At 51.2% G+C, this 24244-nt stretch overlaps 2 protein-coding genes across 2 annotated transcripts; both read right to left on the bottom strand.

Annotated features, from left to right (window-relative positions):
• Positions 1 to 6721: 6721 nt before the first annotated feature.
• LOC128948681 (collagen alpha-1(I) chain-like) lies at positions 6722 to 9543 on the bottom strand. Its single transcript, XM_054293451.1, is given in 7 exon segments — positions 6722 to 7090; positions 7991 to 8146; positions 8370 to 8459; positions 8462 to 8511; positions 8514 to 8578; positions 8673 to 8881; positions 9508 to 9543. Coding segments are annotated over 7 exon segments (975 nt in total).
• Positions 9544 to 10424: 881 nt separating this feature from the next.
• HADHB (hydroxyacyl-CoA dehydrogenase trifunctional multienzyme complex subunit beta) lies at positions 10425 to 24162 on the bottom strand. Its single transcript, XM_054293416.1, has 15 exons — positions 23934 to 24162; positions 23563 to 23604; positions 22633 to 22729; positions 21592 to 21636; positions 20598 to 20697; positions 19367 to 19454; positions 17720 to 17907; positions 16980 to 17160; positions 14796 to 14917; positions 13128 to 13207; positions 13001 to 13048; positions 12608 to 12695; positions 12452 to 12526; positions 11635 to 11799; positions 10425 to 10986 (listed from the first exon to the last, which is right to left on the bottom strand). Exons 1-15 carry the CDS (start codon positions 23998 to 24000, stop codon positions 10951 to 10953), a joined length of 1422 nt encoding a protein of 473 aa, XP_054149391.1. The 5' UTR covers positions 24001 to 24162; the 3' UTR covers positions 10425 to 10950.
• Positions 24163 to 24244: the final 82 nt, after the last annotated feature.

Here is a 24244-nt window from a genome sequence, read left to right as displayed (position 1 = left end):
AGAGCCAGGGGAACAGCACTGCCAGTGGGGCAGCAGGGCCCTGTCCCACCACTGCCCACATCACGCAGCTGCTGCTGGGGGGAAGCTCAGGGCCCCGGAGAGGGGGGAGAAGCAGCGCTGGGCTTGGATCCCAGCAGGCCCTGAGCCCCCCCAGCAGCTCGTGTGCTCCCACCAGCAGGATGGGGACAGGAGGGGACAGCAGAAACAGGAAAAGCTGCTGGCTCGAGATGAGGGCAGTTCAGCAGCAGAGGAAAGCTGGGTGTACTTGCAGAGCACAGGAGGGATTTCAGACACCAATTGTTTACTTTGGGCACATGTCCAGCTGCTCCCTGGGCAGCAGAGCCTCAGTGCAGGACAGCTCTGCTGGCTCAGGGTCACTGCTGGAGCTTGTCCACTTGAGCCACTTGTCCCAGCCCTCTCCTCTCCCACATTCTCTCCCAGTGGAGCACTGCAAGGACTGGTTCAGGCTCAGGGGCCAGAGGCTGCCCTGGACTGTTGTGGTTTACAGGCAGCCCCGACGTGGGAAGAGATGAGACTCTTGACTCCCTGTTTCAGAGGGCTTATTTATTATTTTATGATATATATTATATTAAAACTATACTAAAATAATAGAAGAAAGGATTTCATGAGAAGGCTTGCAAGGAAAGGAAGGAAAATGGAATGATAATAAAATCTTGTGACTGACCAGACAGTCCAAGACAGCTGGACTGTGATTGGCTATTAATTAGAAACAACCACATGAGACCAATCAAAAATGCAACTGTTGCATTCCACGGCAGCAGATAATTATTGTTTTTGTTTTCCTCTGAGGCTTCTCAGCTTCTTAAGAGAAAAAATCCTAAGGAAAGGATTTTTCATAAAATATGTCTGTGACACTGGACATTAACTCCAGCCCAGCCACACTGTGAACCTGCCCCCAGGCACCCTTGGCACTCCCTGCACGGCTTCCCAGTGCTACAGGAATAGGGGAAAAGCCCCATGCGACTGTGTCAGTGCTTGCAGAGAGGCACTGAGCACATTCAGGGCATAACTCGGGACCGAGTTCCTCCTTGGAAGCACAGGAGGGAAGCAGCAAGGCTGGCAGCAGGACCTGCCATGGGAATGCCTGCACCCCGTTTCACAGGAACAGCCCCCCGAGAGTGTTTTCCGCAGCCCTGGCCCAGGGAAAGGGGCTCTGGGAACACTGCTGCCTTTGTGGGGCTGTCCCAGGGACCCGAGCGCTCGGGGTGGTGACGCTTAGACTGTAAGAGAGGAGAATCCCACCCTCCCTGCACGGGCAGGAAAAGGAATGATCCCCCGGCTCCTGCCTTCAGGGGAGCGCAGCCATCCGGCCCCACCGCGGGGCTGGGGGTGCCCGGGCCGGGCAGGGTCGGCCCCGCCTGCGGGGAGCGTTTCCCGGCCGGGCACGGGCTGGCGGCAGGGGCTCCGCTCGCCATCTGTGCCCGGCCAGCCCCGCTGCCGGCTCTCGGGACAGCCTGTGCGCCTCTGCAGCCTTCCCTGTGCCCCTCCATCCCCGCATCCCTCCTCCTTCCCCCGCCGCTCCGCTCCCACCGCTCTGAGCCCGGGGCCCTCCCGGCTCAGCCCCCGCAGCGCACACGGCTCCCCCGAGCTGCCCAAAGCGGTGCCAGCAAAGGCGGCTTCCTGCAGCCCACGCTCGGAGCGCACAGCGCCCGCCCGCTGCCCTCAGCCCCCTCTGCTCCTGCCCTGCCATCTCCCCAGCCCTGGCAAAGCACAGGGAACAGGAGGCAGGAGAGCAACAAGATCCCGCTCCCGGCTGCTCCAGCTCCCAGCCCCGCAGCTCATCCCCATCCTCATCCCCATCCCATCCCCATTCCCCATCCCCATTCTCTTTCACATCCCCATCCACATCCCCATCCCCATCCCCCATCCCCATATCCCCATATCGCCATGCCCATATCCCCATCCCCATACTCATTCTCCATCCCCATTCCCCATACCCATCCTCATCCCCATCCCATCCCCATTCCCCATCCCCATTCTCCTTCCCATCCCCATCCCCATTTCCCATCCCCATCCCCATATCCCCATATCCCTATCCCCATATCCCCATCCCCATCCCCATTTCCCATCCCCATATCCCCATATCCCTATATCCCCATCCCCATATCCCCATCCCCACACTCATTCTCCATCCCCATCCTCATCCCCATTCCCCATCCTCATCCCCATCCTCATCCTCATTCCCCATCCCCATCCCTATTCCCATCCCCATCCTCATCCCCATCCCCATTCCCCATCCTCATTCCCCATCCCCATCCCCATGCTCATTCCCCATCTCCATCCCCATCCCCATCCCCATCCCCATTCCCCATCCTCATCTCCATCCCCATCCTCATCCCCATTCCCCATTCCCCATCCTCATCCCCATTCTCATTCCCCATCCTCATCCCCATCTCCATCCCCATCCCTATCCCCATTCCCCATCCTCATCTCCATCCCCATCTTCATCCCCATTCCCCATTCCCCATCCTCATCCTCATCCCCATTCTCATTCCCCATCCTCATCCCCATCTCCATCCCCATCCCCGTCCCCATCTCTATCCCCATCCCCATCCCCATTTCCCATCCCCATATCCCCATCCCCATATTCCCATATCCCCATCCCCATCTCCATTCCCCATCCCCATCCCCTACCTTCTCCTTCCCTTCTCCCTGCTCAAAGTCCAGCACAGCCCACCCAGCTCTGGCTCCTTTGGAGGGAGCTCTTTCCCTTTTTATAGGAGCAGTGATTTAGCAATTACTGCTTTCCTGTAAATCTTGTGATTTTCTGCAGCAGTGTGAAAGTGAAACTGCTGCTGCCTAGTTGGGAGTGAAAGTTTTTTGGTGAGATGTGAACTTGAGGGTCTTGGAAGTCTTTTCCAACTTTTTTCCTTTAGAGAAGGAAAAAAAGAAGAAAAGGATTAAAAGTTGTTGTTCAACGTGTAGCATGGGACGTGTCTGCCGTTCTTTATTGCAGCACTGGTCATTTGGGGGATACTTCCTCCAGTCAAGTCTGACAGTGTTGGATGAACAGAGCTTTTATCATACACACTGATTGCATATTCATTAGATGTCCCTGCATACTTGACTTTATTTTACACAGTCACACCCCTTACCAGGAGTCCTTATGTGGTTCCTGGGGGTCTGTCTTTAAAATTCCATGTCCTTTTTAGCGGCATGTTCCTTGATCCTCATTTTTGAGTAAGGGAAACATCCTTGGTTTGCACAACTTCTGCTTTGTCAGCCTTGCACAGCTGAGCTGGCATCCTGCTCCCTATTTTCATGACTTCTGTTTGCCTGAGTTACATCCTTTATCTGTTTCTCCAAGGCTGTGCTGTTCTCCTGTCCATATCAAATCCCTCCTCTTCATTATTCTAAGTTCCTTGTGGGAACCAGTCTCTTAAGATTTTTATTTCCTTTCAGAGTGTAAGGCATTAAAACAACTGCAACACCGAATCTTGATGCTGGCTAAAACCATACAGCAATTATTAAGGTGGTGATTATAAACAGATGTTTCACCAGGTCCAGCTGGGTACCCATGTAGGACATTTGGTCCAGATTTCTTCAGATCTCCAGGAGGTGGCATCTTGAGCTGTTGGTCTTGAAATTTGGATTTGTTTCTAGATTTCCTGGACATCTGTAGACACTCTACAGTGGTTTTTGGTCAGTGAATACACAGCAACTGGAGTTATTTACAGTCCATGTTTCTCCTTGTGATGCTAAAACAAGGTCTAGTGCCATTTGGTTTTGTAAAACAGCTTGTGACAAGCTCTTCCCAAGGGACTTGGGACCTTTTAATTCTGGAACAAGGTATCCAAAATTTTACTTTGTGCAGTTTCAACGCAGTAAAAGTTGTCAGCAGTGCTTGGAAAGGTCCCTTCCACTTTGGTTGGAGTGGAGCAGTTCCCCAGCCATTCAAACAGACCCAATCTGCTCGTTGGAACTCGTGCCCTGGTGTGTCCAACCACTGCAAATCCTGCAAGGTTTTACTGAGAGAAATGAGGTAATTATTCAAATCAACCTCTGCTTTTTAACAAGTGTGTTTCCCGGAGTGTGGCACTTGGTAGGGTCGACCACAGAGCAGCTCGTAGGGGCTGATTTTGCTGGTGCCCCACGGCTGAATTCTGCTTTGAAGTAGAGCACCAGGTAAGGCTTGGACCCAGGTCAAGGAGCTTTCCTGACACATTTTACCCAATTGCAATTTGATTGCGTAATTCACTCACTCCACTTTGCCACTAGCCTGGGGCCTGTAAGGAGTGTGAAGATTCCAAGCTATTCCCAAGGCTTTCCTAAGTTGTTGCTGTGCCACTTCTGCAATAACATGGGAATCTGTGTCTGATGACATTCCCAAAGGTACCCCCAATTTCTGATTTATTGTATTTTTGGGTGTTTATTTGATTTGACAGTACTTTAGTCACTTCCCTAACCTGGTTGGTGTGACAAGGGAAGGTTTCTGGCCACCCAGAGAAGGAATCCACCAGAATTTTATAATTCTGGATTTATACCCCCCCTTCTCTGGGCAATTCAGTAAAATCAATCTCCCAGTGTTCACCCAGAACATTTCCAGGTTTTATGGCTCCCAGTATTATTTTGTTAGCCTTGTTAATGCTGTTTCTTTAACAAACTACAATTTGCTGGATTCCTGATTGCACAATCTGAGCCATCTCAGACCGAATTATAGATTTTTACAAACGTTTTTAAAGTTTTTCAGCTTTCCAATGAGTGTCTTTGTGTTTGTGACCCCCTATTTCACACAAGATCAGTTCTGGGACTGCTTTCCATCTGCTTGGGGTAACTGCCCAGCCTCGTGGATCAGATTTTGCTTCTAAGGTTCTGCTGTCCTTATCAACCCCTGCACTGGGCAGGCTCTGCGTTTTTGGGGGGTCACAGCGATCTTGGGGCTCCTCCAGCACTGTTCCTGCATGTGTTGCTCAGTCCCAGCTGCTTTGTCCTCACACGGCATCTCCTCTGCTCCCACAGGCTCTGGGACATCCACAGGGACATCATCTTCACTCTGAGGACAAGGGGGAAGGTGACACTCTTATAAATAACTGTGTAGTTGTTGGCTTTCGCTATTGTATTGTCTTTTGCAAATTATTTTGTGCTGTTTGTAATCACCTTTTAATTTTTCATATAATATAATTTCATATTATTTATTATATATTATAATATATAATATATTATATATAATATATACAATATATATAATATATTATAATATATATTATATATTATATATTATATATTATATATTAATTATATACATTTATAATTAAATATTATATAATATATAGTATATATTAGAATATAATATTTATTATTCATTTTCATGTTTATTTCATATAATATTTGTCAGCCTTTTATGTTTAATACCCTAATTCCAGCGTAGATTATATATTTTAGTGTGATAAATATACTATAGTTTAAGCTCTCACAAAATATTAAAATAGAGGCTATGTGCTGTGTATTATAACATTAACTGTTGCAGAAATAATTGTAGTTGTGAAATATAACTAATGCTTTTATTTTTGTAACTGACTGACAATAGTGAAATAACTAATATTGATTGAAAATACTTGTAAAAATGGCTACAATGCCTGTATAAGATAACATTGAAAATAACACCAAAAGAGCAAGGAGGAATTCACCACTGACTCTTCAGCTATAAATAATTGTCAAACCACGGACCAGGGGCCCTTGTGAAGAAATAAAATACAAAACTCTCAAAATCACATCTGCACTGTGGCACATGATCTAAGATAAGGTCAGGAGTCAAACTAAGCTAAGGAACTGCAGGAACAAATAAACTCAAGTGAATTTTGAATATTTCTAATCTTCGTGAATATGTATTTGACCAATGCTATGAAAAATATATGAGAGTTGTTCTAGTTAATAGTACAAGTGGCTATGGCTGTACATCCAGCACTCTTATTTTTGCTTTATCCCTTTTATCCGTTATTAAACTTCCAAAAACTTCGAAGAGTGTGTGTTGGTGTTCACATGGAAGAGGGAAGAGATGAGAATCTGACTCCATGTTTCAGAAGGCTTATTTATTATTTTATGATATATATATATTATATTAAAACTATACTAAAAGAATAGAAGAAAGGATTCCATCAGAAGGCTTGCAAGGAAAGGAAGGAAAATGGAATGATAATAAAATCTTGTGACTGGCCAGCAAGTCTGAGACAGATGGGCTGTGACTGGCCATTAATTAGAAAAACCACATGAGACCAATCGCAGATGCACCTGTTGCAGACATCTTTTATGGAAAATCCTTTCCTTAGGATTTTTCCTCCTGAGAAGCTGAGAGGCTGCAGGAACAAAATGTAAACAATGGTTATCTGCTGCTGTGGAATGCAACAGGTGCATCTTTGATTGGCCCATCTTGGATATTTGTAATTAATGGCCAATCACGACCCAGCTGGCTCGGACAGAGAGCCGAGCCACAAACCTTTGTTATCATTCCTTCCTATTCTATTCCTAGCCAGCCTTCTGATGAAACCTTTTCTTCTATTCTTTTAGTATAGTTTTAATGTAATATCTATCATAAAATAATAAATCAAGCCTTCTGAAACATGGAGTCAAATCCTCATCTCTTCCCTCAACCAAAACCCCCTGAGAACACCGTCACAATGCACCTGTTGCATTCCACAGCAGCAGATAACCACTGTTTACATTTCGCTCCTGAGGCCTCTCAACTTCTCAGGAGAAAAAAATCCTAAGGAAAGAATTTTTTTATAAAACGCGTCTGTGCCAAAGAGCGAGCCTCGTTTCTCGCAGCACCATCCATCCCCCGGGCAGCGCAGCCCCTGGCGCGGCACGGGCGATGCTCACCGGCAGCGATGCTCCGCAGCTCCCGCACCTCGTGCCGCAGCCGCAGCCGCAGCAGCTCCCGCAGCAGCTCCCGGCGCCGGCCCCGCGGGGCGACCCCCATGCGCCGCAGGGAGCCCTCGCTCAGGCGCAGCAGCGCCCGGCCCGTCAGGGCGTGCTCCCGGGCCAGCTCCGCCGCCCCGCCGTGCGCCGCCAGCCACGAGCCCGCCTCGGCCCCCGACCACTGCCCCGCCGGGCGCTGCGGCCCCTCGGGCACCTGGCGGGGAGGGGAGGGAGCTGGCTGAACCGTCAGGGTCAAGCTGCCACCTCTGTGACACAGTGTCCCCCCACCCAGACTGAGCACAGCCCTTGGTCACATCCCTGCACTGCTCCCTGTCCTCAGGCCATGGGGTCCCCAAATCACTGCCTGTGCCTGTCCCCCATCCTTCCCCCCGGGGATCCATAAATAACTACTTATAGGAATAGCCTATCCTTCACCCATGGGGATCCCCCATCCCCTTCCCATGGGGGTCCCCAAGTCCCTGTCTGTGCGGGTCCCCCATCCTCCACCCCAGGGCATCCACAAATAACCACCTATAGGAATCCCCCCTCCTTCACCCATGGGGATCCCCCATCCCCTGCCCATTGGGGTCTCTCAAATCCCCACCCATGGGGGGTCCTCAAATTCCTGCCTGTGCGGGTCCGCCATCCTCCACCCACAGGGATCCACGAATAACTACCTATAGGAATTCCCCCTCTTTCACCCATGGGGGTCCCCAAATCCCTGCCTGTGCAGGTCTTCCATCCTTCCCCCCTGGCGATCCATAAATAACTGTAGGATCCATAAATACCTGTAGGAATCCCCCCTCCTTCACCCGTGGGGTCCCCCATCCCCTGCCCATGGGGATCCCTGAAATCCCCACCCATGGGGTCCCCAAACCTCCTCCTGTGGGGTTTTACATCCTACCCCCATCTGGACAGCCAAACACCTACCCATGGGGTCTCCCATCCTCCACCTGTGGGTATCCCACACACTTCATTCTTGGGGGTTCCCAAACTGCCACCTGTGGGGGTCTCAGGTCCCCATCCATGGATTTCCCCCCTTTCCCACTACTGAGGTTCCCTGGCACCCCACTGCAGCTGTCCGGGGGGGTCCCCAGCCCCTGCCCGCTCTCACCTCAGCCTCGGGGCTCCCCTCCTGCGGTGCCTCAGCCCCATCCTCCGCCGGGAGCTCCATGTGGGGCCGGGGGCAGTTCTGGCTCCCTGCAAACGGGGCTCCGTCAGCGGGGGCGGCCCTGGATCCTGCCGGCCCCACAACCCCCAGCCCTCCACCCTGGCAAGCCACCACCCCACGGTCCCTGCCGTGGGCACACAGTCGGGAACTGCCCCACTCCTCGATGCCACCCACCCCGTGCCCCCCAGCACAAGGGGCTGCTCCCGAGGGTGACACGCCGGTGACACCGGCCCGGCTCTGCCGTGCCCTGAGCCCGCAGGGGACACCGGCACCGCCCGGCCGGGACCTCTGACTCCTTCCTTCTTATCCCCCCTCTTCCTACCTCGCTCCGGCTCCGTGCCCAACACCACGAGAGCCCAATGAACCTTTGCCCGGGCGCTGCCTCCACGGGCACAGCCCCGGGCGTGCCCCGAGCGCTGCCCCACAAACGGCCCCGCCGGGCACAAGGGACCCCTGGGCATGCCAGGAGCCGAGGCACGGGGCCGGGCGGGGCTCGAGTGGGCTCCATCCGGACCGGGAGCGGCGCAGGAGCTCAGCCGAGGATCCCACAGCCCTCCCGGACCGCTGCCGCCAGCCCACCCCGCTACCCTGCGCACCTTGCACTCCTCACGGGCACGGGACTCACCGGAGCGGCTTCAGCCTCGGTGGTGCCGGTCGATGGCAGCGAGGGTCCCGCAGGCGGCGGGGACGCGGGAGAGGCAGCGGCGGAGCAGGGGAGGAGCGGGATGAGCCTCCGGGATGAGTCACATCCGACGGGCTGCAGCCCTGCCCGGCCGAGCGTGTGCGGACCGGTCCCGCCTGCAGCTGCCCAGGGCGCTGCTCTGCCCCCGCAGCCTGCAAGGGGTTAAACCCCCCCAAATAACACCTGCAGGGTGGGCAGGGCACGGCTGGAGTGCCCGTCTCGGGAGGGATTCAACAGCAGCGTGGATGTGGCATTTGTGGGTCAGTGGTGGGGGAGTGGCTGGACTCAATGAGGAGTTTTCCCAATTTTCTTTTCCATCTGTGAAAAATGCATGTATTTTATGATTGGCTTTTCGCAAATATTCAAATGGATATTATATGTGTTGTGTCAGAAAGTGATGCTGTGTTAATTCCCTTAAGCACTGTGTTAAATATAGTTTTAGGTTATAAAAATTTTTAAAATAGAAACTATGCTACGTAAGATGCTTTGTTTAAAAGAAAGGACTTGCAGCAAGACAGCAGCCACAGGACACCTAAATCTTTCAGAGAAAAAGAATTTATTGCCTTCTTATTAGAAGAAACTAACTTCTTTCTGCCTCAAAGGTGCTGTTAGGATTCAGAAGAAGAAGTTGACACTGACCAGACAGAATCCTGTGTTTGAATGGAATTTATGCATCATGCATGAGGTGTATGAATATGCAACAGGCTATTACTTTTAAGGGTAAATCCTTTGTTAACGGGCGTCCTTTTTCAGGCTCGTGATGCCCAGAAAAAGGTACCCAGACGTCCGTAACTCCTTGTTTATATTGTCTCATATTGTCCTAACCATTTTATTACTATTAAACTTTTAAAAATTTTAAAAACAAGTGATTGGCGTTTTTCACACATCCTAAAAGGTTCTGTGATTCTAAAGCAATCCCGGCCTTTCTCTGGCCCTGGCAGTTCCCCTGTACCCCTGGAGCAGTGCTCTTGCACAAGATTTCCAAGGAAGAATAAACAGGACAGCCCGGGTGCTGCACCCATCTCTTATCTCAGCCGAGGAGAGCCAGGCAGCAGCTGGTGGGTGGCAGAAACTGCTTCTGTCAGAAAAAGCACTCAGAGGTGTTTGTGAGGTGATTTAGGAGAAACTCTGCTCCTTGGCAGGTGATGGCAGCCACCTTCAGCATCATGAAGCCAGGAGGGAAAAGTGAAGAAAATAATGAGGAAAGTAAAAGAACAAAAATCTCATTGTCCCAATGCTTGGGAGAAGGACAGCCCTGCACACTTGAAGGTTGTCAACACCTCAGAGCCCCTGGCAGGGCCTGAAGGGGCTCCAGGAGAGCTGCAGAGGGACTGGGGACAAGGATGGAGGGACAGGAGCCAGGGAATGGCTCCCACTGCCAGAGGGCAGGGCTGGATGGGATCTTGGCAATGAGGAATTGTTCCCTGGCAGGGTGGGCAGGCCCTGGCACAGCTGGGGCTGCCCCTGGATCCCTGGCAGTGCCCAAGGCCAGGCTGGACATTGGGGTTGGAACAGTGGAAGTGTCCCTGCCATGGCAGAAGGTGGGTTAGGTGACCTTTACAAGCCTCTGGCCACTCACACCAGCTGTGATTCCATGATTTCAGAGAGCCAACACCTGGTGTCAGCTCAGCCTCCAGCACAGGAACAGTCCCCAAAGCATTTCAGGTGAAGGGAGGGAAAGAAAACAGCCAGAAGTGGGTTTTGTCCTGATTTATTGCAGTTCCATCAGTGACATTCATTTGTCAAATGCAATTTGCTCATTCCAACAGCATTTGGACAGCGTGGAGCAAAGTGCCCCCTCAGAGCCCAGCTCAGCCCCTGGGACTGCCCCTGCTGCCCCACTGAGCTGCTCCTCCCACAGCATTACCTCCCCTCTTAGCCCCTCCACCTCCACTGCTTCACGTGCTCCTGATCTCCAAACTTAATTCTCCATCCAGAGCTTTGGAATAACTTTTGTTCCCCCGTGGGAGAAATCCTGAAGGGTTACCAGAGGGATCAGACAGTTACAAGGAGCCTGCAGAGACTCAGAGCTGTGTTAACTGCTCCTCTCCTGGAAGTGGAATAGAGCGTGCTCATTACATAAAAATTACTGGCTGAGTAGCTAAAAGGGATTGACAAAGGCCACAAATCCCCTCTCCAAGAAGGATTGGGTGTAGGATTTATTAGTGCATTGAAATGGCATCGCCAGGCACAGGGTGGAGGGACAGCACTGCCAGGGCTGTTACTGGGGGTAGAGCTCCACGATCATCGCGTGACCCTGGGGACAGACAGAGACAAAACAGCACAGGAATGGCTCATTAACAGAGACAGGACTAATTATTATTGACACAGACTCCTATCAAGAACATGAGCCACAGCAGCTGGACATGAGCCCAGGTGTGCCCAGATGTGCCAGAGGCCCCTGGGCTGTGCCAGGTCTGGGGGGACAGCAGGGCCAGGGCAGTGCCCGTCCCCTGTGCTGGCACTGCTGGGGCACCTCCAGTGCTGGGGGCAGCTCTGGGCCCCTCCTGACAGGAGAGACCTGGAGGGGCTGGAGCGTGTCCAGGGAAGGGAATGGAGCTGGGAAGGGAATGGAGCCCCAGGAGAGGCTGAGGGAGCTGGGAAGGGAATGGAGCCCCAGGAGGGGCTGAGGGAGCTGGGAAGGGAATGGAGCCCCAGGAGGGGCTGAGGGAGCTGGGAAGGGGCTCAGCCTGGAGAAAAGGAGGCTCAGGGGGGACCTTGTGGCTCTGCACAAGTCCCTGCCAGGAGGGGACAGCCAGGGAACAGGGACAGGACTGAGGGGTGATGGGGGCAGCTCTGAACACGCAGCACCCGGAGCTGGGCTCCCCGGGCAGGATTGCAGAGTCCCAGCAGGACCAGCCCTGCTGTTCCTGCCCTCTTCCAGGCTGGGGCACAGCACCATTACCTGCCCTCCTGCAGCACAGGCAGCCACCAGGCCGTACTGGCCCCCCTCCTTCTTCAGCCTGTGGGCAGCAGTGATGACCAGGCGGCAGCCGGTGGCCCCAAAGGGGTGTCCCAGGGACAGGGAGCCCCCCCAGGTGTTGAACTTGTCCAGGGGAGGGGCTCCAACCTGCAGGGACACAGAGGGACACACTCCATCTCATCTGGCTGGAAGGGGTGACACTTCATCACCCCTAATCCCAACACCCAGCCTAAAGCAGCTCAGGATGATGAGGGGATAAAACCACCCCAAAGGATAAAACCACACCTGCAGCCCCTCAGAGGAGCCCTGCACTGTGCAAGGGCTGAGCCCCCCTCACTGCCCTCCCCACCCTCCTCTGCAGGGACTGTGGCTCTGGATCTCCACAGCGGCTCTGGATCTCCACCTCCTGCCGACAACGGGAACAGCAGCCCAAGGAAATCTCATGTCCCAAAGAAACTGCATAAACTGGGATTTGCTAAGCCAAGCTCAAGGAGCATCACTGCCCCTCACAGGACAGAGCCAGAGCCTGGCTGTGCAGCACCAGCACTGGCAGGAGGGAGCCCAGGAACCCCAAAGTTGAACTGAACTGCAGAGAAAAGTGGGTCCAGAGGAGACCCCAGAGCTGCTCCCAGGGCTGGAGCCAGGCTGGGAGAGCTGGGGGTGCTCACCTGGACAGGAGAAGGATCCAGGGAGAGCTCAGAGCACCTGGCAGGGCCTGAAGGGGCTCCAGGAGAGCTGCAGAGGGGACAAGGGCCTGGAGGGGCAGGACAAGCAGGAAAATGTCCTGAGTGTGCCTTACCTTTGACCTCCTGCCCATGTAGTTCTTTGCAAACCAATCTGAATCCATGGCTTTCAGGTTAGCCAGGATCTGGCCCTGCAAGGGAGGAGAGGGTGACATTGGGAACAACCCAAGGCAGGTGGCTGCAGGGAGCCATCCCAGCTTTAGAGCACTTACAGCAAAGGCCTCGTGGAACTCAAACACGTCGATGTCACTCATGCTGAGCCCGGCCTTCTCCAGCACTTTGGGGGTGGCATAGGTGGGGCTGAAGGAGGGAAAACACACCAGTCTTGCATCTGTGTTCCCTGTGAGCCCCATCCTCCCTTTCCCACAGTCACATCCTTCTCTCTGGGCTCATGGCCCATGCCTGTCCAAGGGAGACACAGCCCCCAGAACTATTGCTGAGGGGCCCCAGCAATCCTGGGGTGTTCCTGCCACTGCTGCTCTCCCACCTCGTGAAGGCCTGGAGAGATTCAACATCTCCTGAGGCACTTCCCAAAACCCCATCATGGCAGGAGAAAGGCTGTTGTGGAGCAGGGGCTGTGGGGGATGCTCTCCATCTCCACCTACCCCAGGAGCAGCTGGTCCTTGGGATCCTGGGACACGTACACGAAATCCCTGTGCAGGAAAAGGGCTGTGAGTGCCAGGGAGAGGAGAAGGAAGCAGGAGCAGAGGCCACTGGAGCAGCCCCTCCTACCTTAGGTAGGCCTTTGGTTTGTAGCCCATGGCCAGGGCCTTCTCCTCAGACATGATCAGCATCGCCGACGCTCCGTCGGTCTGGAATGGCAGGGAGAAAGGTGAGGTGTGAGGGACCTGCACACAACGAGCCCCAGAACCCCCAGAAAGAGAGGACCTGAAACCAACAAAGCCTCCAGGACACCCCACAATGACAGGAACCAAAGGACAAGGCTGCTGGATTGAGGGGGTGGAGGGATGGATGGTCACTGGTGATGCCAGCACACACACAGTGCTGAGGCACCTCCTCACAGCCCACAGGCACAATTCCCCTGTTCCACCCAGGACAGAGGAGCCTGAGAGCCCTGCTAGGCCTGGGACAAGCTGGTGACTCCAAACACTCAGCTGTCCTCCCAGCTCCATCCCAAAAATGAGAATAATTCTGGGATGACACAAGCCCCAGGCTCACCACATGACAAAAATGTGGGTTATTATTAAATCCACTTATTGTGGGTTTGGCACATCAAATCATGGAATGGTTTGGGTTGGAAGGGACCTTAAACCACATCCAGTTCCATGGGCCATGGGCAGGGACACCCCCCTTTGCTCCAAGTGCTCAGAGATTTTACCTTTTATATATGTGTAGCTTTGTAGAATGTTTAATGCTTTGCTATAACTTCCAGTGCCTTTCCAGCAGTGAAAAAACTCTTATTGATGCATTCCTAAAATATTGTTTAGTCTTTCCTGTTACTCCTCCAAGGAGATTTTATTTTGCACAATGTAATCACAGACATGATAAAGGTAAGGTAGGAGATGGGGAGGAGAGCTCCCATGGGGCACAAGCCAGGGGGGAATCACTTAACCAACTGCTCCTCTAATTGGACAATAATGGCTGGATATTCTAATTGCCCCACCTTGTATTAAATGGTATAAATCTAATTCAGGATGTGGATTTTTGCCACATTCTGTACCTGAAGGCTTTCAAGGAAAGGTTTGTTTTTATTCTAATGTTGTCTGGCAAAGTTTGTGTTCTATTTCCAGGCATCACAAGCCCCAATGTCCAGCCTGGCCTTGGGCACTGCCAGGGATCCAGGGGCAGCCACAGCTGTGCCAGGGCCTGCCCACCCTGCCAGGGAACAATTCCTCATTCCCAAGATCCCATCCAGCCCTGCCCTCTGGCACTGGGAGCCATTCCCTGGCTCCTGTCCCTCCAGAGCTGTGGCTGCCCCTGGATCCCTGGAAGTGCCCAAGATCAGGCTGGATAAGGCTTGGAGCACCCTGGGATAGTGGAAGGTGTCCCTGCCCAGGGCAGGGGGTGGCACTGGATGAGATTTAAGGTCCCTTCCAACCCAAACCCTTCCATGAATCTGTGAAGTTCAGATTAAACCCATTGACTCCAGCTGTACAACGTGACCAACCCCATCCTGGGACAGAATCCCTACAAGGGCTTTTCAAGGATTGACCCTCATTGAAGCAGCTACAGAGAAGCAAACAGGTCAAACATCCCAAAACTTCTGGGGTTTTTTTATGGATTTTAAAATGAAACTATCCAATACCCAAATCCACCAGAATACAACCTGGAAAATCTGGAAATTAAAAGATTCATTCCCAAATGATACCAGCTAAGGGAGACAGAGGGTCAGGTGCACAGTCCTCCCCTCTGGATGACAGTGCTGGGAACAGGAATTACCAGGAAGGAGGAGTTGGCTGCTGTCACTGTTCCATAGGGCTTGACAAAGGCTGGCTTCAGTTTTCCCATCTGCTCCAGGGAGGACGGGCGGATCCCATTGTCTTTGGTAACTGTGTCTTTGCCTGGTGAAGGAAAATAAAAGTACATTTCAACTACAAAAATCAGCCATGCACAAGGATTTCATTATCATGACTTCAGGGGGGGGAAAAAAAAATCAGAAAATTGTGGGGTTCAGGACAAGCGTGAGGAGGGAAAAAAGGAAAATGTGTTTGTGGCATCAGGATACTTAACGTGGCTAAAAACAGCACTTAAAAATTGAAGCTACCTCACTTTTCCTCAGATGACAGCAAAAACAAAGTGCTGCCATCTGTTTACTGGAAGGAAAAATTACCACATGGGAAACCCAGCTGAGAAAAGAATTTAAATTTAGGTTAAAAAGCCTAAATGGAGAACTGGCCTTGAATCAGTTTACATTTGCATGCTGAGTTTGAGGAATAAAGAGTACTGGGAAAAACCCAAATATATCCAACTGCTAAATAAGCCTGTTAAGAGAAAGTACTAATTTTACATAAAGACCACATGGAACCATGGATCTACAAGGAATATTTCTCCAGGATACCAATCAGAGTTCCCAAATGAACAGGTACTGCAGCCAAGTGTGTCCCCTGGCTCCTGGGGGGTGAGGGGGACACCAGCACGGGTTTAAGGTTCTCCCCAGATTATTTCACCTCCCAGCAAGGAGTGTGAGGCCTGGTGAACTGGAACCTTCCACATTCCAGCTCTTCCCATCCAGCATCTGAGTTACCAGACTGGGATTTTGTTGGGCTTGTGTTTGTTGTTGATATTCTGGGGTATAAAGGTGGTTTCTCTTGTCTGGAGGAAGAGCAGGGGGATTCCATGGCCAATTGTCCTGATTTCCCTTGCTCTGTCACCTCATTAGCACAGATGTGGGGTTGGCAAGAAAAAATTCATATATGTAAAGGTAGGACAGAGGGCAGGGTTAGATGGGGATTTTTGAAGGAGTTTTGAATGAGTTAGAGAGGGGATCTCTGAGCTTTTTAGATGATGTGGTTTATTTTTCTTATATTCTACATAGGCAAGAAGGGTAAGTTCTGCTCACATCTTCACTGCAAGGCTCAGAAGGTCACAATACCTTTTAAGGAATTATTGACCAATAAAACACTGCCAACAAGGATATTTATATTTTTGACCCAATCCTTAAATATTTCGTCTTATGGACTCGTGCTACAGTGGAAGCTTTCTTAGCCAATCGCGTTTTGACACACAAACCTACAGTACTGCATTCTAAACTCTTTGTTTACCTTTGTAACTACTTTATTTTTTCTATATCTTAAACCCTAAAACTCTAAACTTTCCTTTACTTAGCTTAACGTGTCTCTGCTTTAAACTATAAATCCACATTCTTGCTTTTAGCACTTAAGTCCCAAAGTCTTTTCTAAGGTTTCAGATCAAATCCTGTGTTTAATTCTAAGCTTTGGCTTACAGGCCCAAAGTTCTGAGAATCCCTTGCATTTCAGGTTCCAACAGGGTTAGATGGGATATTGGGAAGGATATTGAGGGGGGAAGGATATTGGGGGGGAAAGGATATTGGGGGGGAAAGGATATTGGGGGGGAAGGATATTGGGGGGGAAAGGATATTGGGGGGGAAAGGATATTGGGGGGCAAGGATATTGGGGGGGAAAGGATATTGGGGGGGAAAGGATATTGGGGAGGAAAGGATATTGGGGGGCAAGGATATTGGGGAGGGATATGGGGGAAGGATATTGGGGGGAAAGGATATTGGGGGGGGAAGGATATTGGGGGAAGGACATGGGGGGGAAGATCTCTTCCCTGGGAGGGTAGGGAGGGGCTGGGATGGAATTCCCACAGAAGCTGTGGCTGCCCCTGGATCCCTGGGAATATCCAAGGCCAGGTTGGACACTGGGGCTGGGAGCACCCTGGGACAGTGGAAGGTGTCAGGGCAGGAACTGGGTGATGTTCAATGTCCCTTCCCACCCAACCACTCCATAGTTCTGTGTTTCCACCTTCAGCCATCCCGTTCACAAACACCTCCCCACGCCAGCAGGTCTCCAGCAGGGACAAACACCCTGACAAAACCCACCCAGCCCCCCAGCACTGCCTGGAGCTGCCCCCAGCAGCGAGGGCTGGCCCTGGCACTGTCACCTGGCACTTTGAAGGGCACCACATCCTGCAGCAGCCCCTCGTCCTGGGCTCTCTTGGCCAGCGTGTGCGAGCGCAGCGCGTACTCGTCCTGCTCCAGGCGGGAGACGCCGAAGGCGGCGGCCAGGCGGTCGGCAGAGTGCCCCATGGTCTCGCTGGTGGAGAACTCTGCCACAGCTGGGAGCTGCCACAGGGAGGGAGAGTCAGCACAGGTGGGACAAAACCCTCCTGGGAGCACACAGAGCTGAGCCCCATGGTTCAGCTTTCTGAAGACATCCAGCCCCTGGCAGGATTTGGCCAGGAACAGGAATCGTAAAGCATATTTAATCAAATTAATCAAATTGATATACTGAGGATATTCCTAATACTAAGGGGGTTACTGCTGTTATCTAGTAAAATTCCTCTGATCCTAGAATGCTTCTGACACTTCAGAATAACCTTTATATTTATGGGAAAAAACCTTCTATTTCTGTCATCTGCAGCACAGTTTGTGTCCAGGAGTTGCAGAAGGAGGTTTTGCATAAGTTGGGTTTACTGAAGATGAACACGTGGGAAGAAAAAGCAGAGGCCCAAATGCTGTGAGATGCATTAATCAGTGATTTAACCCAAAGCAGAGGACAGAGACTGATCATGGTGAACCCCAGGAGCCACCTCACCCATCTTAAATCCTTCCCATCAAGGGCTGTTCCCACCCTCCAAACCAGTTCAGCAAACATCTAAATGCCCGAAAAACCAAAAAATACCTCGGGAGCAAAGTAGTCAGGGCGAATTTTGGAAATGAGGGAGAGCTTCTGGCCCAGGGTCTTGGCTCTGTTCAGGGTCAGCATGGTCTTCCTCATCTTCCTGCTGTGGCGGATGGGGACGTCGGACATGAGCTCCACGCCGCCGGCCACCACCACGTCACACTGGCCTGCTGCAATCATCCCCACCCCTGCAGGGACAGAAACACTGCCAGGACAGGGACAGGAACACTGCCAGGACAGGGCCACTCACCCCCTTGTTGGAGTTCTGGGTGCTGAGAATTTCAGACTTTCTGTGCTGAGAATTTCAGACTTTCTGTGCTGACAGACTCTGACCCCCAGGACAGCACTGCATTTGACCTGAGGCCATGGAGAAGCTTCCAGAATTGATTGAGAGCACTGGGATTGTGGGTGTGGAGTTGGGTACAAGTGTGTGATGTCACAGGGTGGAAAACTTAGATCTTGGGGCTTTAGAATATGGTAATAAATATGGGGCAAGATGGAGGTTTCAGGGTGGTGGCAGGTTGTCCTTCTTTAGCTTCTTCTTCCTTCTTCTTTATGGGTTTGGGTGGTGTTTTGTAATTGGACAGAAAAGTCCACATTGCAGACTTTGACTGATTAGTTAATGGGTTAAAAGTGAAAATAATTTAGGTGTTATTTCTTAATTGGATAATTTAGCCCAAGAGACAGTTGGCCATTTTGTGCCTTGTTAGTGAAGAACTGCAGAACTCACTGCTGTGAGACTGTGACATAGATAAGAAATAAAAAACACCTGAGTCTGAATGTGAACCATCCTCTGGAGTGCCTTCAATCCTGACCTCAACAGGGAAAAAGGGAAGTTGAAAACAGGCACCCCAACAGAGCCCTGGCCACTCCTGCACTCCTCCTGCAGCCCCTGGCCATGGCTGGGTTACACATGAGCTGCTGTCACTTGGCTGTCACTTGTCCTTGTCACACGGAGCAGGGAGGGAAGGACAGCCCCAGCAGTTTGAGCTGTGTCTCCATTTTTTAGCCCTGGTTAGGCTAAGCCAAAGATAAAAGGAGCAAATTTCTCACCATGGTCAGTCTTTACCTCCCAAACAAACACAGACACTGGGCAGAGATGCTGCTGCAGGCCTTCAGCAGCCACTCAGGTCATGTTGTATTTTGTTGGCTAAAAAACTTCCACAGAATCACTGAGGTTGGAAAAGACTTCCCAGACCATCAAATCCAACCTTTGACTGATCTCCACCTTGTCACCAGCCCAGAGCTCTGAGTGTCATGTCCAAGAATTCCTTGGACACTTCCAGGGATGGGGACTCCACCATTCCCTGGGCAGCTCCTTCCAGTGCCTGACCACCCTTTCCAGGGAAAAATTCCTCCTGATGTCCATCCTGACCCTCCCCTGGCACAGCTTGAGGCTGTTCCCTCTCATCCTGTCCCTATTCCCTGGGAGCAGAGCCCAGCTTCTCCCTGTCTGCCCCCAGCTGTCAGGGAGTTGTGCAGAGCCACAAGATTCCCCCTGAGTCTCCTTTTCCCCATTTTTCCTTCCATTCCAGCATTTCTTCAGTTTGTTTTTTACATTCACAAGCAGTGCCAGTCGAATAAAGGCTATAAAAGAATTCCCAAGCTCCCTCTCAACCCCACAGATTGCTCTTGCAGCCCACATACCTGTGGTCATGGCCTGGTTTGAGGAAATGCAGGCCATGGTGACGGTGTGGGCTGGAGTTTTGTCGGAGAATCCCGCTCCCAAGGCAGCCTAAAACAACAGAAGAGGAGGTTAAACCTACAGCTGCTGCTCCCAGGCAGAGCTGCCCCTGCCCAGCACACATTGCCAGGTGGAGATGAGGACAAAGACATGGAGTTTTTATCTAGTAATTATGACAGCAGCTCTTCCCCTCCCCAGGCTCTGGAGCAGGCTGCACTGAGAACAGTCACTGCCTCTCCACGTTTTTTAATAGAGAGACAAACAAATCACACCCCACATTTTTAAAAAAACACATCAAAAGAGCCTCCAACTACTCTACATCAACATTGCTCCACCTTATTGGCAAAGGCAACACGTGAAAAGGGTGATTTAGACCACTGAGCACAAGGCTGAGTGGCTTCACAGAGAGCAGCAAACTGCAGAGCAGTGACTCATCCGAGCAGCCCAGAGACCTTCCCTACTTGGGATGCGGCCAACTAGTTGAAAGTTCAGCAGTTGTTCCCAAGTTAAAATTACCCTGCAGCCCCATCTGACTGGCAGGTGACCAAAGGCAGGCCTTGCACTCACGAGGCTGCACAGGGAGCCCAGGTTACATCATGGATTTCTCCAGGTGCAGAGGCTGCAGGTTAGCAAGGATCAGGCTGCTGCCTGGCACATGACTCCTGGGGATAATGCAGGAATTGTGTTTTCTGGCTGCTGGAAAAAAAGGGCAGCAAAGCTGCTCTGCTTCAAATCCTGAGAATGCTGTGTCTGAGCAGGCAGCTCAAATAAATAAGTAAATAAATACCACAAGAAAACAAACCCTCACAGCATACTCTGTTCCTCCCAGGATATTGGGGAAGTGCTCAATCCAGCTGGTGTTTAGGAGCTGAAGGATCAGCAACCCTTAACAAAACTTTCCTTTGCAGGGAAGAGTCAAGCAGAGGCTTCACAGCATTGAAATATAAAAATTTGATAAAAAACAATGCTAAAATAAATCTGTAGCAGATTTCAACAGGAAGCAAAGAATCACAAAATAATTTCCCTTATAGTCCCAGGAACTCACTTAACAGACAATACTACACAACTACTTCATACTTTCAAATAATATATAAACAAACAATAATAATGGGAAATAATTTTTTTGCAAGGATTTGTCATTTTCAGAGCATTTGCAGAAATCAGACTCCCAGGGGAATGCTGCACAGAACCCACCTCTCTGGCAACATTACTGGTCTTCACCTCCTGGATAACTGTGCCATAAACAATGTAATCAACAACATCCCTTGGGACACTGGTCCGGGTCAGCAGGCCCCTAAGGACAGGATCAAAACAAAGGAATTTGCATCACATAAATAAAAACCTCTCCAACATCCTCTTCCTGCCAGCTTGGCTGCAGAACAGGGCAACAGTAGAGCCACAGCTTCTGTCCCCCCCTCAGAAGAAATCTCATGTGCATGTGGGCCCGTAGGAAATGTAGCTGATTGTGGGCTGCAATCAATCTTGCTGATAATTTCACTATAAATCATTACAGAACTTCATTAAAGCAATTACTTCATAGCCCTTACACCTCTCCTTCCACAAAATGGCTCACAGAATCATCAAATCCCAAAAGAGTTTGGTTGGGAAGGACCTTAAAGCTCATCCAGTGCCACCCCAGACATGGCAGGGACATTTCTACTGTCCCAGGGTGCTCCAAGCCAAATCCAGCCTGGCCTTGGGCACAGCCAGGGATGGGGCAGCCATCTCCAGGCTTCTCCATGCCTTCTCTCTTCTCCAGAGCACTTTGCTCTGCCTCTCAACAGAACAAACACACTGCTAATGACCCTCAGAATAGGAGGATTACAGAATCAACTCAATATCCTTGTTGTCACTTCATTTCCTCTGTGTTGCCCAGGTTGTTTTTCCCAACAGATGTGAGCACACCTCAGCAGCAGCTCTGATGTCTGTGTCTGGAAAACTGCAGCTGGGAATCAAATTCACTAAAATTTATCACCACCAGCATCTCTTTGCATCAACACCAACCTACTGAAAATCCCAAAAACAACACAAACCCCACTGCTTAAGCCACCCACTGCTGTGGAGGGAGGCCAGGAAAAATAAAGCACCTGAGCTGTTCAGAGCCAAGCCCAGAGCCTTGGCTCTGCAACCCTGAAAGCTCAGCAGTTTAACAAGAATTCTGAGCCCTTCCAGTGTTCCATTTACTTACTGCAGTGCTGCTCTGGCTAAGTCATGTGGCATCAGATCAGCATACCTGGAGGGTGAAGAGCAGAGGAAGAAACTCAGAGGTGTGAGAAATCAGTGCAGAATTCTCAGTGCAGGAATCAGGACAGAATTCTCCTGTGAGCAGCAAGAACTGGGGATGGACCAGAAATGCTCCACAGAGCAAATATTTCAAGGAATCACAGATTGGTTTGGGTTGGAAGAGACACTAAATCTCATCCAGTGCCACCCCTGCCATGGCAGGGACACCTCCCACTGTCCCAGGTGGATCCAAATCCCAATGTCCAGCCTGGCCTTGGGCACTGCCAGGGATCCAGGGTGGGCACCCTGTGCTAGGAATTGTTTCCTGCCAGGGAACAATTCCTCATTCCCAGTATCCCACCCATCCCTGCCCTCTGGCACTGGGAGCCATTCCCTGGCTCCTGTCCCTCCATCCTTGTCCCCAGTCCCTCTGCAGCTCTCCTGGAGCCCCTTCAGGCCCTGCCAGGGGCTCTGAGCTCTCCCTGGATCCTTCTCCTCACCAGGTGGGCACCCCCAGCTCTGCCAGCCTGGCTCCATGGCAGAGGGGCTGCAATCACTGCACTAAACTCACAGAAAAGCAGCAGGGATGGGATAAAGAAATCCCTTCTCCATCCTAACAGTCAGGTGTGGTTCTAGTTCAGCTGTGGATTTGGTGGCACAACAAACCAGGAAGAAGAGCCTACAGCAGATTCTTGGCCCCTGTCCTGCCAGTTTTGTCAAACTTGTTGCTTCATCTGCTATAAATTCTCCAACTGCTTCCTCTAGACATGTTCCTTAAATCCCTACTCTTCCCAGGATTCAAACACATGGACAACCTTCTTCAAACCACATTCCTGCACTAAATAAACTGCAATAACTGCAGCAGCCCAACTCAGGGCACCTCCTGAGCCTTCAGGCCCAATAATAACTACATTAAAATGAACAAGTGAGGTTTTTTCACAGAAAGAGTTGAGTTTTAATCAAGTCAGGGGGTGTTTTCTGGGTTTCACTCCTGTCTGATACTCACGTGGTGCCAGACTGCAGGAAGGGAATGCGGACACCCTCCACCACCACCACATTCTTCACCCCACTTTTGGCCAAGCTCTGCTTAGTCTTTGGCTGGGCTGTGAGGAGAGAAGTGATGGTGACAAGAGTATCAGCAATTTTCATATAGATCCTGCAAAGACTTCTGGAAAACAAAGAAAAATGGCCTTTTTTGGTGTGCAAGTGAAAGGCAGGGAAGGTAGGACACCTGAGCTGGAATCTTGGAATGGTTTGGGTAGGAAGGGACCTCAAAGCTCCTCCAGTGCCACTCCCTGCCATGGACAGGGACAACCTCTGCTATCCCAGTGTGCTCCAAGCTCCATCCAACCTGGACTGGAACACTTCCAGGGATGGGGCCTGTGCCTCATCACCCTCACAGCCAAGAACTTCTTCCTCATGGGAAGAAATTTCTTCCAAATTGGAAGAAATTATCTCCCCAGTGGGGAAGGTTCAAGACAAGGGATGTAATGACCCAGCATTATTCCACAGGCCTGTGCCAGAACAAAACTCCAGCACTGTCTGGAGATTCCTTCAGGCTTTTCCCAAAGCCCAGGGAATAATGGGGAGCTGCTGTCCAGGCCTGCTCCCAAAATACCAAAGCCTGAGTCACCTGAGCAACCCCCACAGTGAACCCAGAGCATGGATCACCCAAAACACTCATTGTGGACTGTGACTAAAAACTGGGAATGGCTGCTGGGAGCCAGGAGCACACTGGGAGTAGCTGCTGGGAGCCAGGACACCCAGGGGATGAGAGGACTCTGCTGCAAACACTGGTTTGCCTGAAGTTTTCCTTGCTTGCAGCTTTTCAGGAGCACCTGAAGCACTCTGCATTCTGCACCATTTCTAAGATTTAAGCTTCCAAAACAGCCCTGTGTAGCACAGGCCCACTGAGATTCTGGTGTTTTCCCCTTACCTGCAGATTGGAACTGCGAGGAGCAGCTGAGCGATCGAGTAACTGGAAAACAAGAAGTTAGAAACTGTTCTAGTCTCTGCAAGAAGGGCTAGAAAAGCAAATAATGTCACTGTAGGACACCTGACCACCTGTGTTGGGTGGTTTACTCTGTCCAGAAAGCTGACACACTTTGTGTTAACTGTTAACTCAAAACTCCTCCCCATATGATGGAGGAAGGGACAAACAAGGCAACAATGTAATTTGGATTAAAAAATAAACACTGACAGCCTTTTAAAGGTGAGAATGGGACAGATTCAGACCCCAGCATCCATTCCAAACCCAACACTTCACCCAGAGGTTTATGCCCACTGATAAAAGCCAAAGATACTCACAGGCCCCAGCAGCCCAGGCTGAGGACACGGGGAGGTTCCGCAGGGCAGAGCTCAGCATGGAACTCATTTTGGGATCTAGGGAAAGGCTGGGCTCAGTCCAAGCTCCTCTGTCTGAAACAATCTCAAGGAAAGGGTCCTGCCTGCCTCACACAGAGCCAGCAAGGTGAGGGGCACACACTGCAAGGGCAGCAGAAGCAGCAGCAGCACAGGAATCACCTCCCACACGCTCAGAGCCTGTGAATAAATACTGCCCAGTGAGCTTCTCAATTCCCTCCCAGCAACTGCTGCTCCTCCACTTCCCACTGGAAAAT

Source organism: Melozone crissalis, unplaced genomic scaffold (genome assembly GCF_028551555.1).
Source record: "Melozone crissalis strain CALT ecotype California unplaced genomic scaffold, PUWL_Pcris_2 ptg000150l_1, whole genome shotgun sequence".
Classification (NCBI taxonomy): Eukaryota; Metazoa; Chordata; class Aves; order Passeriformes; family Passerellidae; genus Melozone; species Melozone crissalis.
This window is presented reverse-complemented; position numbering and strand designations above follow the sequence as displayed.